Below are 15,493 nucleotides of genomic sequence, written 5' to 3'. Positions count from 1 at the left end.
AAAGCTTTGAAATGAAATGTGTCCTTTATCTTGAGCCATCAATGCATGCTGATTAAAATCAGTCTGTCGCTTCCCTTTGTAAAGTCTCAGAGTTCAGAGATCCTTTTAAAATAGAAATGCTGTAGTCTGTCCATGGACAGCTGTATTTAAAACTGAAGAGTCTATCTTGAATTTCTTCTAAACAGCCGTACCCCTGGAAGTCGACAAGCCTCCCCAACAGAAGTAGCTGAACGCTTGGGCCCCAATCCCAGCACCACAGAAGGATTAGGTCCACTTCCCAATCCTACAGCCCACAAGCCTCTGGTAGAAGAATTTTCAAATCCAGAAAATCAGAATCTAGATGCCATGGAACAAGTTGGTCTTGATTCTCTACAGTTTGACTATCCTGGCAATCAGGTACAAATGGACTCTTCCGGAGCTACTGTAGGACTTTTTGACTACAATTCTCAGCAGCAGGTTAGTACTGGACTTGAAAACATGCCAAATTGGTCCTTCAAGTTGTGTATTATCCTCTTTGATAATCAGTCATTTAAACATATAATGCATTTAATTTTGTTTTGTCTGTGACTTAGTCACAGGCAAATAAATGTATATTTAATCTAGAAGAATATTTGTGCATAATTTTCTAGTTTAGTAACTTATTAGGATAGAAGCTTGGTTTAAAATCTTTTTTTGTAAGTAAATCCCAGTATATTATAGCCCTGACTTCTGAAAACTGAAACGCATCTTTATTTCTTTTCCACTAGCTTTTCCAGAGGACTAATGCTCTGACTGTTCAACAGTTAACAGCAGCCCAGCAGCAGCAATACGCACTGGCTGCAGCTCAGCAGCCGCACATAGGTGAGGTTTTTGTAAAGTACAGCTAACATCCCTGCCAAAAGTGGAGGTGTTGCTTTGGTATAATTCTTTCAGTTTTACCCACAGTATTCTAGTTCAAATAGATACTGATCAATTGGCCCATTTTAGTGGTTCTCCTGCAAACTGCTTAGAATGACTGCATAAGACTGTCCTGTCCTTAGAGAAAGTTTTCTGTCGTGTACATTTTTGCCTACTTTGAACTGTTGTGTACAAAGAAATGATTATTTTTGCTGTGTAGCCCAAGAGTTGAATTTTGATTGGAGAAAAAGTAAAAAACCTTCTCAGCTATAAGTAGTGACAGAAACACGAGTTTTATTTACTGAAATAACAAAAATACACAGTTAGGTATTTTTGATAATCCAGTTAAAAACCATTGTATAGTAGGATTTTGAAATCAAACTTCTGTGTTAATTCAGTCTTCATTGTTAATGGCACCTTTTAGATAGATAGCTCTTTATTCTTGCAGGTACCTTTGTGATGGAGTTATTCTTTGGCAAGCATTTTTTTTTCTGTCCCTTTAAAGTAATTCAGTGAATTAATTAAATGCATAAAGTTCTTAGTGTGCTGGCAGCTCAACAAGGAGGCTGTGTTTCAGTGACAACAGTTTTATCTGCTGCTGTGGGGAAGCTGTGTGTTTGGGGTGAGGGAGGTTGGAACACACATGGAAGCAATTCCTTATCTAAGGGCATTCCTCAAATTCTGACACTGTAGGGCAGGTTTAAAGATTCCTGCCCTTCCCACTCTCCACTGCTAGCTGTTGAGGCATGTGCACCTCTCTCCTTCCTCTGCGAGGGGAACAAGAGTTCTCAGGATCAGAAGGGCAGACAGAAATAGGAAGCAGCATCTCCAAAGGGATGTGTCCATGTTCCCCTGCGATACGGAGACAGTTAAGTTTTTCCACCGGCTTGTGTAGCTGGATTGTGAGGTCTGTTCAGACAGGGATCAGCAGCCTATAGCTGGGCTTTAAAAGTGGCATCTCTTTAGTGTTGTGTAGCTGACCGATACAGTCTTAGAGCTGGGAGCATGGCCGATTGAGATGTCTGTGCGAGTCCACAAGTCGTGCCTTCTGCCCGTCTGTGACCTCTAAACTGCAGAGAAGCCCCTGTTTTGTATAAAGTGATCAATCAGCTGTAGACTGCTGTAGACTGAGCAGTCAGCTGTATCTTGCCTCTTTGAAGTGCAGCATCCTCTGATATGCATGTTAATAGAAACTTAGCACGAAGCCTCCTATTTGGAAGGAGAGACAGTTTGATGTGCCGTGCTTGCTGGACTAGTTGCTACCTCAGAGTTGGAGAAAGTACATGAACCTGACTGACAGGGGAAACTCTGGGTAGCGATGCTTTGTTTGACTCTGAGTTTCTTCAGTTGTCTCCTTGCATTACAATCCTTAATCAAATTTGGATTCTTGAAAATAAGATTAGCATCTCATAACTGGCTGTTTAAAAGCCAGATATCTGTTTTAAACAATCTGGTTTTATTTTTTTCCTATTGTCAGTGAAAAGAGATTTGTATTTCTAGCAGGTGATTCATTCTATCTGGCTGATTCACTTAAGAGACTAGATGGTTTCTCTGATACAGATTTAGTTGTAAGATTAATGTAACTTTTAGATAGTAGAAGTTGGGCAAGGTAAATTCCATTTTGAATAATCCCTTCTATATAAGGGTAGGTAGATACATATGGCAAATTTCCTTGGAGTATGTAGATCCAGCAAAACAAAGCTGTTAGGCCTTGAGATTAGTAAGAACGAATGCATGAGAAGAGATAAAGTGTTGATTTCTGTAATGGTGTACCTGCTCTTAGAAACTTCCAAAGTACAAGCAGTTCTGATTTTAGCAGATATGCTTTGTGATTTGATTGGTTTGAATATGATGATGCTTGCTAAGTATGTTAGCTATAATTAAACTCTGTTTATTACTGTAGCAGGCGTATTCTCAGCAGGCTTGGCTCCAGCTGCTTTTGTGCCAAACCCATACATTATCAGTGCTGCTCCTCCAGGTACTGACCCATACACTGCAGCTGGATTAGCTGCAGCAGCTACCCTAGCAGGTAACTGAACACTTTCTAGTGTCTGTCTTGATAATTTTACTGAATGAAATCAGAAAAAAAGCTGAAATCCATCCTGTTTATTCTCTGTAAATACATTTCTAGGAAGGAGAGACTTGTAGGAAAATTAATATTGCAGGTTTGAAAATTTTCACTGAAGTGTAAAGGGATTCAGTTTCTGTTATATACAGATTCTGAGTATTTATTTCCACTGGACTTTTATATGCAACAATTAGGTTTCTTCTGTTCTAAAAATGTTTATCCTTAATAAAGTTTCATCTGACATTAGTAGTATGTATTATTTTCAAAAGACAAGACAGCTAGCCTTTCCTTGTATGTTTTTACTCGGTGCATTAATTTTCTAATTCCAGGTTTTCCCATTCCCAGTGGGCATGAGAATAAAGATGGTCTCCAGTGTGCTAAAAGGCCCAGACAACAGATAAACCCCAAGCCCAGGAAAATCTCTTAAAAAGTTAATAGATACCGCTGTGAAACAACACTACTGAGTATTCAGGTCCCAGCTAGTGCTGAGACCTGAGCATAACATTTTGAAAAAAACCCTGTGTCTCCAGTTGGTGGTTTCCCAGGAAAGGCAGTAGACAGAACTAGAATATATGTATACATAATGCGTTATGCATACAATACAATGATATAGAGAGGTCATTCTTCTATAGGTTCTTTATCAATAGACTGGTGGAGGTAAGTGCGCTCACTCGGAAGGGTGTGATGTAGTAGGCAGGGGAGGCAGAGGCAATAGTTGTGTTTATAAGCAAAGGAAGCATACATGAAGGAGGAATAATAGATGATCAAAGTCTCAGTGTGTCACTGTCAGGAGGATGAATTTGGTTCATTCTGTGATGTTCTGAAATGATCTTTTTTCCAACCATGGAAACTGATTTTGAGTGTTCTTTGGTATACAAGCTTTGATTACTTTTAAGTTGTGGTTTTTTTTTTTTTTTCTTTGTCACTTGAGTCTCACAAGGGTATTTATTTTTTTTCATAGAGAAGGTATGGTTTGATGTGAATCTTTTAAATTAACCCATTTATGTTCATGTATCATTTTGGCTAATATGGGAATTTATTCTCTTGAAAACTCATTTCTGTTTTGACATTTAGAAGGCAGATCAATGAGGGATGCTACAAACAATATAAACAATTAATTTTAACTAGCTGCAGTAGATGGAATAATAATGTTTTCTGGTTTTAGGTCCTGCTGTGGTTCCGCCTCAGTATTATGGTGTTCCATGGGGGGTGTATCCAGCCAATTTATTTCAGCAGCAAGCTGCAGCAGCAAATACCACAGCAAATCAGCAAGCAGCTTCACAGGCACAACAGGGACAGCAACCGGTATGTTGTTCATAAAAAAGGAGATGAGCTTTTAATGCCTTACCTTAACATTTGCGGCTTCTAGAAAATTTTACATAATTCAGATGTTGTGTTGTATCAAATACTAAATGAATATTAAAAATTCTCAATTTCTTTACTGATTATCATTGTCTTTAAAAGTTCATTTACTGCATACTAAATATTTGGCTTATTTTACAGCCCCAATTTTCAAAGTAAAAAACATTAAAAATAGTTCCTTTAATCCAGTTTACTGTGCTGTTGTGTTTATGTCTAGATAATGCTGCCTGTACAGTTATTAAAAAATTAATGTAAAGTTAAAAACTAATCTAGAAAGCTAACATAAGGGGAGGAAAAGAGATGTTTTGGTAATTTTAGGAGGATATTTTTTCTTTTAAGCTTGGGAAAAAAAATTGATCTGCATTTTTATTAATTAGCTGGAAAATGGAATGTTACACATTTTTCTTTGTCTTTTTAAAAAGTAGGGAAATAAAGGTTTTATCAGTAGCTTTGTTGCTTCATGGGGAAGGATTGCCCTGCGTATTTTTCTGTGACAGAATAATTGTATTACAACATCACCATGTGCCATATGTTATTTTTGCCTTAGTAAATCAAGAGTAAGCAATTGTTACAAGAACTTGTTGAAATTTCCATGTCTCTTAAGTAACTTTTTAAAAAATGCTAATTTTCCATTGTTACTCTGGATGCATTTTTAAAACCATTATATGGTCTTTCAAGATAAACAAATGGTCTTTTCCCGCAAAGGAAAAACACAGATCTTATAATGATCTTATGCTTGAACAAATGTAATTTTTTTTTTTTCCTAGCAATATGGTTAATTTCAATACCATTTAATATGAGAAGTGACTTTGAGTTACCATGAAGTTTCAGAGTAGCTTCATCACTGTTTTAATATTCAAATGGATCTTTCCTCCTACTGATCATTGTTATCAGTGAACTGCATTGATAACTGAATGTGTATCATCTTTCCCGTGTTTTTTTTGCTTTTTCTATAAAATTAATATCCAATTTATGCAAATCACATATAAGATATTTTGTGGGGTTATATTGTAAATTGTATTTCTCTCTTATTTGGGACCTGGAAAAGATTATTTTAACTAAGAGGAGTAGAGCAGTTGCAAAAATTGAGATTGCTTTTCAATCAGATTCTCAGAGATACACTGTCAGAACATAATAAAATAAGCCTGCGTTGCACAGTGATGGAGTGTTATGTGAATTCTTAAAACTTAGTGGGTGCATTTTTTTACAGCACTGTTGGCAGCGTATTGTTAATTATTTAGACAAGTTACTACAAGCTCTGAAGTATTCAGACTTACATCATTCAATTGCCTGAAAATAATGAACAAATGCATTTATCAGGGACAGACAGGTGTTCAGTTAATAGATAAGGCAGATCATAAATATATCATTCTCACAGATTTTCTGCTTCGCTTTATAGTCATTACCATTGATGGAGCATACGTGAGTCCTGCTGTCCAGAGCAGGGCAGATATTCATTGTCACATTTGTCAGCAAAATAGTTTATGGCTTTTATTCTTTGTATGTATATATCCTTGAAGCCAATAAGGTGGAGTATTCCCAAAATGAAATTCAGATCTAAGTGGCATCAAATATGCAAAGCAACTGGTCTAGAACTTTTTTAGGCCTTTTTAGCATATATTGGGCTTGCTTTCTTACCTTTTAAGGAAACGGTGTCAAATTGGTCTTTTCCAGGTTCTGCGTGCTGGAGCAACTCAGCGCCCACTTACTCCCAATCAGGGTCAGCAAGGGCAGCAGGCAGAGTCGCTTGCAGCAGCTGCAGCAGCAAATCCAGCTTTGGCTTTTGGTCAGGGTCTTGCTACAGGCATGCCAGGTATGTATGTTATCATAGAATCATAGAACGCTTTGGGATGGAAGGGACCTTTAAAGGTCATCGAGGCCATCCCCCTGTAATTGCCAGGGACATCTACAACTAGGTCAGGTTCCTATGAGTGGATTAAGAGAATCACTGAAAGTTAAAATATTGGTGTTATTAGATACCAGATTAACTATTAAAGTCCTGCTATGTTTATGATAAGCTGCTTAGAATCGAGTTTTATATAGTTTAACGTTGTTCAGTTGGATTAAAATACTGGCACGGGATTCTTAAAGCACAAGAAATTCCTCTCGTGTTTTTGATTTGGAGCATTTTATCTGTATTTGTTGTTACAAATGTGTGCACGAGGAGTATTGTAGATTTTTGCAATGAAGCAACTACATGCTGTCTTAAAAGGTCATGAGTTGTCCGAATGGTTATTCTGATGCAACAGGAAGTATTAACTTGTCTTTCTGAAGTAATTTTTTACTTGTGGCATATAATAATAAAATGTAAAATTTAGAATCCAAAATTAGGAAATTTAAAAGAAAATTACTGCTTAATCATCTCTGAAGATCACAACATGCTTGAAGTAGAAGCACTGCAGAGCTTGGAGCCTCAGATCGTTTAGCGTGCATGGCTTCTGTCCTCTCTGGGGAATGGCTATTTTGAGTCTCAGTATGTGTGTCATAAATGCACAATGTGTTAGTTTGAAGTTCAGCATCACTTTTAAGTGTCTGGTACGGTTACCTGAGCAAGAACAATTTAAATGTATTTGGCCATTCTTCAGTATGAAAGTTAAGATTTTGCATAGTTAAGTTAGATAACGTTGATGGTAGCTGCAAATGCATTTGACTTGTACAGGTTCTCTCCTCTGCAGTGGTACTTTGAAATGCCTCACAACCTATAGAAGTCAGAATTAGTTTGTTGCTGGATGTTCCAGGACTGCATTGTGCGCCTTTCCTCACGATCAGATTTTACACCTCTAGCTGCAGAACAGACTGGCTCTTGTGTTTTTCTTGTCTGTTTTGTTTTATAACTGCCATTTTTATTTCTTCTCATGCAGTAGTATCTTCAGCTTTTAGCATCTTTCTCTTTCACCTAAAATGAGGAATCAGCAAAGTGTGCTGTCACAGCACCTGTCAAGTGGTATGTCTGCGCCTCACCAAAGCAGTGGAGAAGGCCTGCAAACAGGGAGGCATATCAGAGATGCCATGAGCATCTTTGCAAAAGCCTCAAAGGTTTAGCTATACCTTTTTTGTGTGCTTTGGGGAGTGTGTGTGTTTGTTTATAGTTACTTACTAGTTCTTGCTTTGGATGTGGAGCTCTAAGACTGTGGAGTGGTCCATGCCTTGTAAAAAGCCTGTGACATTTAGCTTCGGTCAGGTCAACATCTGAGATCTTGACCCAGCCTAAATTTGTGACTTCATTATAGGAAGATGTAAAAAGAGTGTTATTTTCGAAAAGTATCTCTCTCAAATAATTCAAGGGTAGTTCTTAAAACCCACAAAAGGGCCCCCTCTCCAAACGGATGATTGACCACTCAGTATTACTTTCAGATCATGAACTCGGTAATGCGAGATCCTGTCCTGTGAAGCTTGGACTTGAAGACTTTTTTCTTCCTCCACGAGCCCCAAGAGGTTTTCTGTGAGGGCAGGAACCTTTTCATTCAGTTTCCATTGTAGGTTGCTTCTTTGTCGCATCTGCTGCATGCGTGGATGGCCAGAGGAAAATTTTATTCATGCGAACGTATATTCAGACTGTTCTATAGTAGGAATTGTGTGCAACTGGCCTTCAACCTTACTGACCCCACTGGGGCTCAAAATATAAACAAAAAGGATGTTTATTTTCTCAATTGTCATAAGGTGGTTTTGTAGTGAGTCCTAGGGAATGCTGACGGTTCCTCTTTGCAGGCGAAGGAGAAGGATTTAGGATGATGAACACAAGCCATTTTAGATGGGAATCATACTGTTTTAGATGTCTGTATTTGAGCTAGATACTTAAGGCTCCTTTTATAGGTAGTGAAGAGAAATGGAACTTTTAGTCTTGTGTTATCTGCCTCTATTTTAGTTGCCTGATTTAGGATAAAGTGGGTTTTGCTCTAGAGTTGCCTTTTTCTATTCACTTACTACAAAATTGAGTCAAGATCGCTAAATTACATCTAGATAACAAAATGTGATTAAGCGAATCCCAAGTAGTAACTACTGAACAACACATATAATGTAATAAACAAGCCAAAAATGTGTGGAATTCTTGTTTCAATGGACTTAGATGTTTTCCAAGAAAGTGTAGGTCCAAATTGAGTTTCAAGCTCTCGAATATTCTTTACGGAGAGAATATTTGTAGTTTGGCTTCACTGCGAGCTATTTAGTGAGAATATATTATTCAGCTCATCCGCACTGCTGTCTTTAAACAGTTCCAGCTGCTTTCTCTTTGCCACAGCCCTCACGTTGGATGAAATTAATGAGCTATCCCAACTATGGGATTGTTCTATTTTTCAAATTTGATATTTCAAGTATTTCTGTATTAATTTTTTAGGGAGGTGTATTCATGTGGCACTTAAGGCACATATCCTAAGTGCAAAGAGAAAGTGTCTGAAATCCAGGTTACTTTTCATGTAATGTTTTTCTTAAGTCTCTTTTCAGAAAAATTCAGGTTCTTTTTTAAAACGATCAAAAGTGAAATACATTTTGCGTTGGAGTTGTGCAATTACATTTTAAATTCTTCCAGTCCTAATTTAGCAAGTCTTTCAGTAACAGGGATTCTTAAAAACCAGACCGTTTCTGACTGAATAAATGTGCAAGACAAAGTCAGAGAGTACTCCCAGTTTCATCATTATATGATCAGTATACATTCTTTTCTAGGAATAAAACCAGTCCTCCTCACAGACAACTGCTGGACTCGGCTTAGTCATCCAAATTCAGGAATCTGCATGTGACCTCAGTTGTCTAAGGAGCCGTTGTGCTCAGTGGAGATCTCCCCAGTGCAGGTGCTGTACAGAGGCTGCAGAGCTGCTCAGCTTACCCTAAAATAGATCTCTAGCGGTGGGTCAGCTGAATCCCTCCGGAGGCTTCATTGCCTGCTTTGGCTAGATCAGGTGCATCATTGAGTTCACGCAAGTGAAGGTGTTAGCACTGCCTGTAATGGTGCATCTAGCATGCCAATGGGCATGTAAATTGAGTTGTCTGAAAAACGTGTATAAAACATTAAAATGAACAATTTCTGTCTATTGGCATTGCATTTTTTTATTACCTGGAGGAATTTGAAGAGTGACATTGCAGTGGGTCATGCATTCTGTGCCTCCAGGTAGTATGAAACAGAAGTCAGATTTAATTGTGGCAGACATACAGGGAGTTACAGTATTGGCAAATTTACGATGGCTATAGAAAGTATAAATTATTTACTGGTAGGATAGTAAGTTCTGAATTTGATTTGTGAGAGGACAAGTGCAGAGATAAGGCTGCGCATATCTTCATCAGAACAAAGGAAAGGTTATAGTGGCTCAGGTTTCGGTGAACTTGGGAGACTGAAGTGAAGACTGCAGCATTTAAGATGGAAGATTAAGAGCTGAATAAATTTTCAAATCTGTATGCAGAGGAAAAGAATTGGATCCTGGGAATGCTGAGAAGGAAGAAGCTGTAAATTTTCTACATAGAGAGGACCCTACAGTGACTTGCAGGTTATGCTCCTGAGTGGGGGGGGGGGGGGAGAGAGAGAGGTGTCAGGATGGTAGTGTTAAAAGGGGCAGATAATTTGAGTTGGCAGTAAGAAGTGTCACATCTGTTAAATTGAATAGAGAGAATTGACATGCTCTGACATCCATTTGGGTATCATCAGCGATGGAAGTTGCATAGAGGGAAGGGAGTAGGAGATCTGGGCAGAGCTTTGTGGTATTACACACAAAAATATGAGAAGATAGTGTGAAGTATCCAGTGAAAGACACTGAAGAAGTTACTGGGTGGATAAGAGCAACACTAAGAATGGGCTGCACGAGCCAAGAGAGCAGATTTCCTCTCATTCTTTAAGAATGTTTAAGGTTGTGTGAAAAGAATCCAGAAAATTTTCAGAGTATGTGGTTTTGGAGACATTTAGAAATGATTTCAGCAAAGCACAGTACTGGTAAACCAGATTGTTTACTTTCATATTCCCCGCAGTAAGTGTAGATAGAGCAGTTGAATTCTAAAATAAAAGGTGTGATTAGGAACTGATTAGGAAACGAAAAGTATGTTTTAGTTTTTTGGTTGCAGTGGAAGACCACAGTAAGCTTGAATGTGAAGGCACTGAAATGAGCTTTGATAGCTGTTAATTTGGAGGGGAAATTGCACAGCCACAGGGAGATGATGATGTGGTAGAGAGGTAATAAAAACTGATACAGGAGGAGAGAGGGAATTAGAGAGGAGAAGATCTGGCAAGTCACCATCTTATCTTTGATAAGAGAGAAGGCTGGGAAATAGTTTTTGTCTTTGTGTTCACCTTTCTGGGGTGGGGTGCAAAGTTTGTAGAGTGCTGTGAAGGGAGGGAAAGCAGAAGACTTAAGTTTTGCTATGAGAGCTGTTCTTCCAATTAATCTGATCTGAGATGGTCTCTCTGAAATCATAGGTTTGATGCCAAAGCAAATAATTTCATACCTTTGAGGCTGCAGATGCACTTAGCAAGTTCCCAGCAACTTCACAAATAGTCCTACATTGCTTTGTTTTAATAGATTTGAGTAGAAAGCTGAGAGGCCTCCTATTCCAGGTCAGAATGAATTCATTTCAAAGATTAGGAACATAGAAGCACACATCAGTTCTCATGCATATCTTGAACCTTCTGTGATGGATGGTATCTTGATGCTAAAGACCTAGCTTATTATTACTAATTTTAAATGACCTGTTTGTGGGTGGCATCACAGATAAGATGGTGGTAAGGAAGTATCAAGAGAAATTGGGCATTTTGTAATGCAAAGAGCAAGTGCAAGTTGCTTTCATTTTTTAATTCAGCAGTCATAGTAGTCAATTATTTTAGAAAATCTACAATTAATGTATTAAACTGCATTAGTATTAATCCCAGTAAATTTAATTTATGCAATACTGTGTAAGTTATCCCCCTTGCCCCCCCAGGTATTTTGCATTGGAAAATGGGCTTGTTTACATTGCAGGCCTGAAGTAATATAAAATGCCATCTGTTAGTTTCAGATGAGCACAAGGGTGTAAATATATGATCAGTCCTTTTTTATACAGCTGTAGCATTATCCATGGGTTTGAACATTTGAAGAGGGTAGGTGGACAGAGTAAATACTGGTGAGTATTAGCCAATTTGAGTTCTGAAAAAGTGGTTTTATATGATACAGCAGTAACAAATGGCAGGACCAACACGGTATTATCAATTGAATGTGCTATGAGTAAAAGTAGAAATGATGTAGGTACTAGTAATTAAACATTGTTGATGTATGCAGGAACATGTGGCATTATAATGCTGTGTTCTCTACAGAACTACAGTAAAACAGAGAGCAGTCACTCAGCTTTCCCTACCTTGGGAATATAGCAGCCTTTCTTAGTGGTGAAGGTGGTAGAGCAGCACAGCACAGTTTTGTACGTGGAAGAGGCAGTGGCACCTATAGCAAAGGTTGCCTAGCCAATTCAATTGTAAGAACCTGTTTTGGTTGTTTTTAGCTAGGCAGACTTTCAGACAAACTCTGTGGAGGACAACTGTCTTCCTGTGCTGTTGGTGGGAAAGAGAAGGTAGATGCACTTGGAATGCAAAACAAGTAGCGAGCAGTGAGAACAAACAGGTTTGGAATGATAGTAATGACAAGTTTTCATAACCAGTATAGTGCATTCATCTCTAGAACCATGAATTGAACCTAAAGATCTGGATTTTCATCACTCCTGTCCTGTTCAGTTACTATCTGAGTCTCCATATCTTCAGATTTTCTTAAGTGTGAGGGAATTTGGACCTGTGCCTCCAGCTTCCCTGCAGAGTACCATAACTACCAGGCCAGTAGGCAGATGGTGTTTCCAGCTCTGTTTTTGGAGCAAGGCATCTAGGCAGAAGAGATTACACAGATGTTTTAGACATTGAAGAGGAGAAAATATGACTTGGAAGCCTGGTGATTGAGATACTCACCTGGAATTAGAGGCCAGGTCTTTATGTTCAGTTCCATATGTATTTCAGTGAGAACTCTGTTAGACCTAGTTCTGAACATGCATGGAAACTGACTTAAAATAGTATGCAAAGTCTTGTTTCTTACACATACAAAAATAGATCTGTGATTTTTGCAATCTTGACGTTTTTCTTAATAGCATTAGTATATATAGCATTAGTATGTATTTGAATATGGGAGGAATATTGAAATTCTCTTGAGTTTTGTTTTATTGCTTTATAAGAATAGTAAACCTGAAAATTAGATGGTGTTATCTTGTCATTGTCAGCACCCTTTCTTAGATTATCCTAACTCTTGTCTTCTGTTTTTTAGGGATTCTTATTCCAATTCTTCTACTCTATTATAAAGTGTCAGAGCTTTAAAATTAATTCTCTTCCTCTTGTCCTAAATAAAGGGTTTTTGTTTTGCTCCTTTTTGTCTCTTTTGCTTTCCTTCATTCATATCTTGTATCCCGTTTTCCTTCCTACTGCTTGCTTTTCTCCTTTTTCAATTCCTCCTCCTTTTTCTTCCCCAGTTTTAATTCTTAACTGTCAACTGAATGAAATTATACTTGGATTACAGTCTGTTTTCTGTGAACCTGACTGGGACTAGATAATTTTTGTTCTGGTCCAAGGTATTGCCGCACATAAAGTGTTCCTTTCCTAATGTGTTTTTGAGGATGGACTTTTAAGTATGGCTAGGTAATGTATGGAATCGCCAAACTTGCATTTAGTTCAGCCCTTTAATTGTACAGATTTCAGTACCTTTTCCATGTACAAAGGAGTACAAGAGAAATGTAGACTATTTTAAATTAATAAAAGAAGTTGTTTTGGTAATGATCCAAATATGGGCAGTTGTGTTCCTGTACTTTTTCAACTATGGTGTTAGAAACTTTAACCTTGAAAATAAAATTCAGCTTTAGACTACTAAATGTAGCTGTTATTCTAGTTCTAAAAATTATGTAGAGCATTCCTAAATAAGATTTTGTCACACTGTTTTACAGTGTTCACTGTTTTTTCGTTTGATGTCCAGTTCGTTCTAAGGCAATATGGCAAAAATGCTGGTTTCCCCCTTGTAGTTTGTTGTCAGAATATTTCAAGGAGAGAAGAAATGCTGACTATATGGGACTATCTGTACTACTAATTCCTGTATTCTGTGTTGTGTAGGCTATCAAGTACTAGCTCCCACTGCCTATTACGATCAGACTGGTGCCTTGGTAGTAGGCCCTGGAGCAAGAACTGGCCTTGGAGCACCAGTCAGATTGGTGGCCTCAACTCCTGTTATCATCAGTTCTGCAGCAGCACAAGCAGGTAAGTATTTGATCCTGCATGGAGGTTTCTTCTCCTTTTGTATTGAATCTTAACAGTAATGTTGATTTAGTATTTGGTGTTGTTGATGTGTATTGTATGCATCTGTGAAGTTTTCTAGTTGTGAAGAATATACCATACATGCTCTCTTTCTTATTCTGTTGCCTCCCTTTCTCTGAGAGACACTGCTGTTTCTCAGAGATTTAGTTTTCCCTTTTTTTTAATTCAAATTTACAGTCCTCTCCCCCTACATATACAGGCATGTTTCTGCAAATGTTGTTGCTTGTCAGATATGAACATTTTCCCCTTTCCTCTCCCCATGCATATAACATGCACTTCTCATCAGTCCCCTAAATGGTGTCCTCTAGGAAGCATCATTTCATTGCTTCGGCCTGGCAGAAGATGATGGAGTGCTCTGAGGCCTTGCTGTGCTTTTTCTCCTGAAAGTATTTTCTCCTGGAAAGTGTGGCAAGGAAAAAAAATACAGAATGGACAGCAGAAGAGGAGAATTAGTTATATCAAAAGTGTCTAGTTTTCTTTTTCTCTTCTTATGAGTGATAGGGTCTGGTACTACTTGACTGAACTATTGTATTTATTGCATTTGTTAAATTAAAATCTGAAATACTAACACCAGATTAATTCAATTAATCTGTTCAGAAAATTAGATTTTAAGTTAATCTGTAAGCTGCTTTATCTATGCAGAACTCGCTTCTGACATTAGTAGCTGAAGATGTCTTTGAATGACTCGTAGCTGCAACTCTGCTATTGTGACTTTAGATGTAAAAGTACAGTTCAGTAAACAGTAATGTCTTATATGTTTACACTGAAAATTCCCTCAATTACATTAACAGTTCTACAGCCTTGATTAGCCTACAACATATGCTGTCTTCATTTTTTCCCTTGGGTAATTAAGACTGTGTAATACTATAAAGTCTCTTTTAGTCCTTTAATATGTGAATTTCTGCTTGTTTAAGAGCACTTCAAGAAAATACAATTTAGATCTGAATAGTCCATTTTCAGTCAGAAATGTTTGAGAGAGTAATTATGATTGAAAACATGTGTTTTACAGCTGCAGCTGCTTCAGCTGGAGGAACAGCAAACAATCTCGCGGGAGCCACGAACGGTCTATTTCGGCCACTTGGTGCCCAGCCACAACAACAGCAACAGCAAACAAATAGTAGCCTACAGTCCAATTCATTTTATGGCAGTAACTCTTTGACCAATAACTCCCAGAGCAGTTCCCTTTTTTCACATGGTCCTGGCCAACCAGGAAGCACATCTCTTGGCTTTGGAAGTAGCAGCTCTTTAGGAGCAGCTATCGGCTCTGCACTTGGTGGATTTGGCTCATCAGGTAGGTTGTTAATATAGTGAGGAAATTCTGTGAGACTTTTGTGTTAAGCAAAAAAATGTATCTGTATCCAGACATATTATATACACATACGTATCTAAAAAGAACGGAAAAATAGGTTATTCAAGTTTAAAACAAATTATAGGAGAAGAAAAAGGGTTGTTGTTTTTTTTTTTTTAATTCACTTGGGCTCTGTATACAAGATGCATTTTTGAAGAATATCCTGTAGTCACAGATATCTCCAAAATACTTTTCCATACTGAGCACTGTACTCTGCCCCAGAAGTTTGTTTTTGGTAAGCTTTTTTATTTTCAAAGAAGTCTTCATTCTGTGTTTAAAATAACAACTGATTACTTTTGAGGTATGCATTCTTTTGTTGTAATTTTCATGTCAGGAAAATTCCTAATTTTTTAAAAAAATAAATAGCACATGACTTTCTGAATTTTTGATCTAATATTGAAGTGTTTGTTTCTATAACATTTTTTTATAGGATTTATAAAACAGAATGACTTAATACCCAGTAATAGTCCTTGTTAACTTCAGTAGGTTTAATCTTAGATACAGTTAAGCATAAATAGTTCTGTGCAAGTTTGGGGCCTTAAATTATTTCAACAGA

The 15,493-nt window shown here is 37.7% G+C and overlaps 1 protein-coding gene across 13 annotated transcripts in view; it reads left to right on the top strand.

Moving 5' to 3' along the window:
- PUM2 (pumilio RNA binding family member 2) overlaps nucleotides 1-15,493 on the top strand; it is a 71,638-nt gene that overhangs the window by 33,585 nt on the left and 22,560 nt on the right. For 10 of the 13 annotated variants that reach the window (XR_015707996.1, XR_015707995.1, XM_087773548.1 and 7 more), the window contains 7 exons: nucleotides 186-456; nucleotides 747-840; nucleotides 2,780-2,905; nucleotides 4,110-4,249; nucleotides 5,981-6,119; nucleotides 13,389-13,532; nucleotides 14,599-14,880. Coding sequence is in view for 11 of the 13 variants with exons in the window: in XM_087773548.1 (XP_087629674.1) it covers nucleotides 186-456; nucleotides 747-840; nucleotides 2,780-2,905; nucleotides 4,110-4,249; nucleotides 5,981-6,119; nucleotides 13,389-13,532; nucleotides 14,599-14,880 (1,196 nt within the window). In the remaining 2 variants the exon portion in view is untranslated. The remainder of the gene's footprint in view (nucleotides 1-185; nucleotides 457-746; nucleotides 841-2,779; nucleotides 2,906-4,109; nucleotides 4,250-5,980; nucleotides 6,120-13,388; nucleotides 13,533-14,598; nucleotides 14,881-15,493) is intronic. The other 3 variants (XM_009467302.2, XM_087773545.1, XM_087773546.1) reach the window with 2 other exon arrangements.

Source organism: Nipponia nippon, unplaced genomic scaffold, assembly GCF_047370975.1.
Source record: "Nipponia nippon isolate SJK-2023a ecotype South Korea unplaced genomic scaffold, ASM4737097v1 scaffold_4, whole genome shotgun sequence".
In the NCBI taxonomy this organism is placed as follows: Eukaryota; Metazoa; Chordata; class Aves; order Pelecaniformes; family Threskiornithidae; genus Nipponia; species Nipponia nippon.
This window is presented reverse-complemented; position numbering and strand designations above follow the sequence as displayed.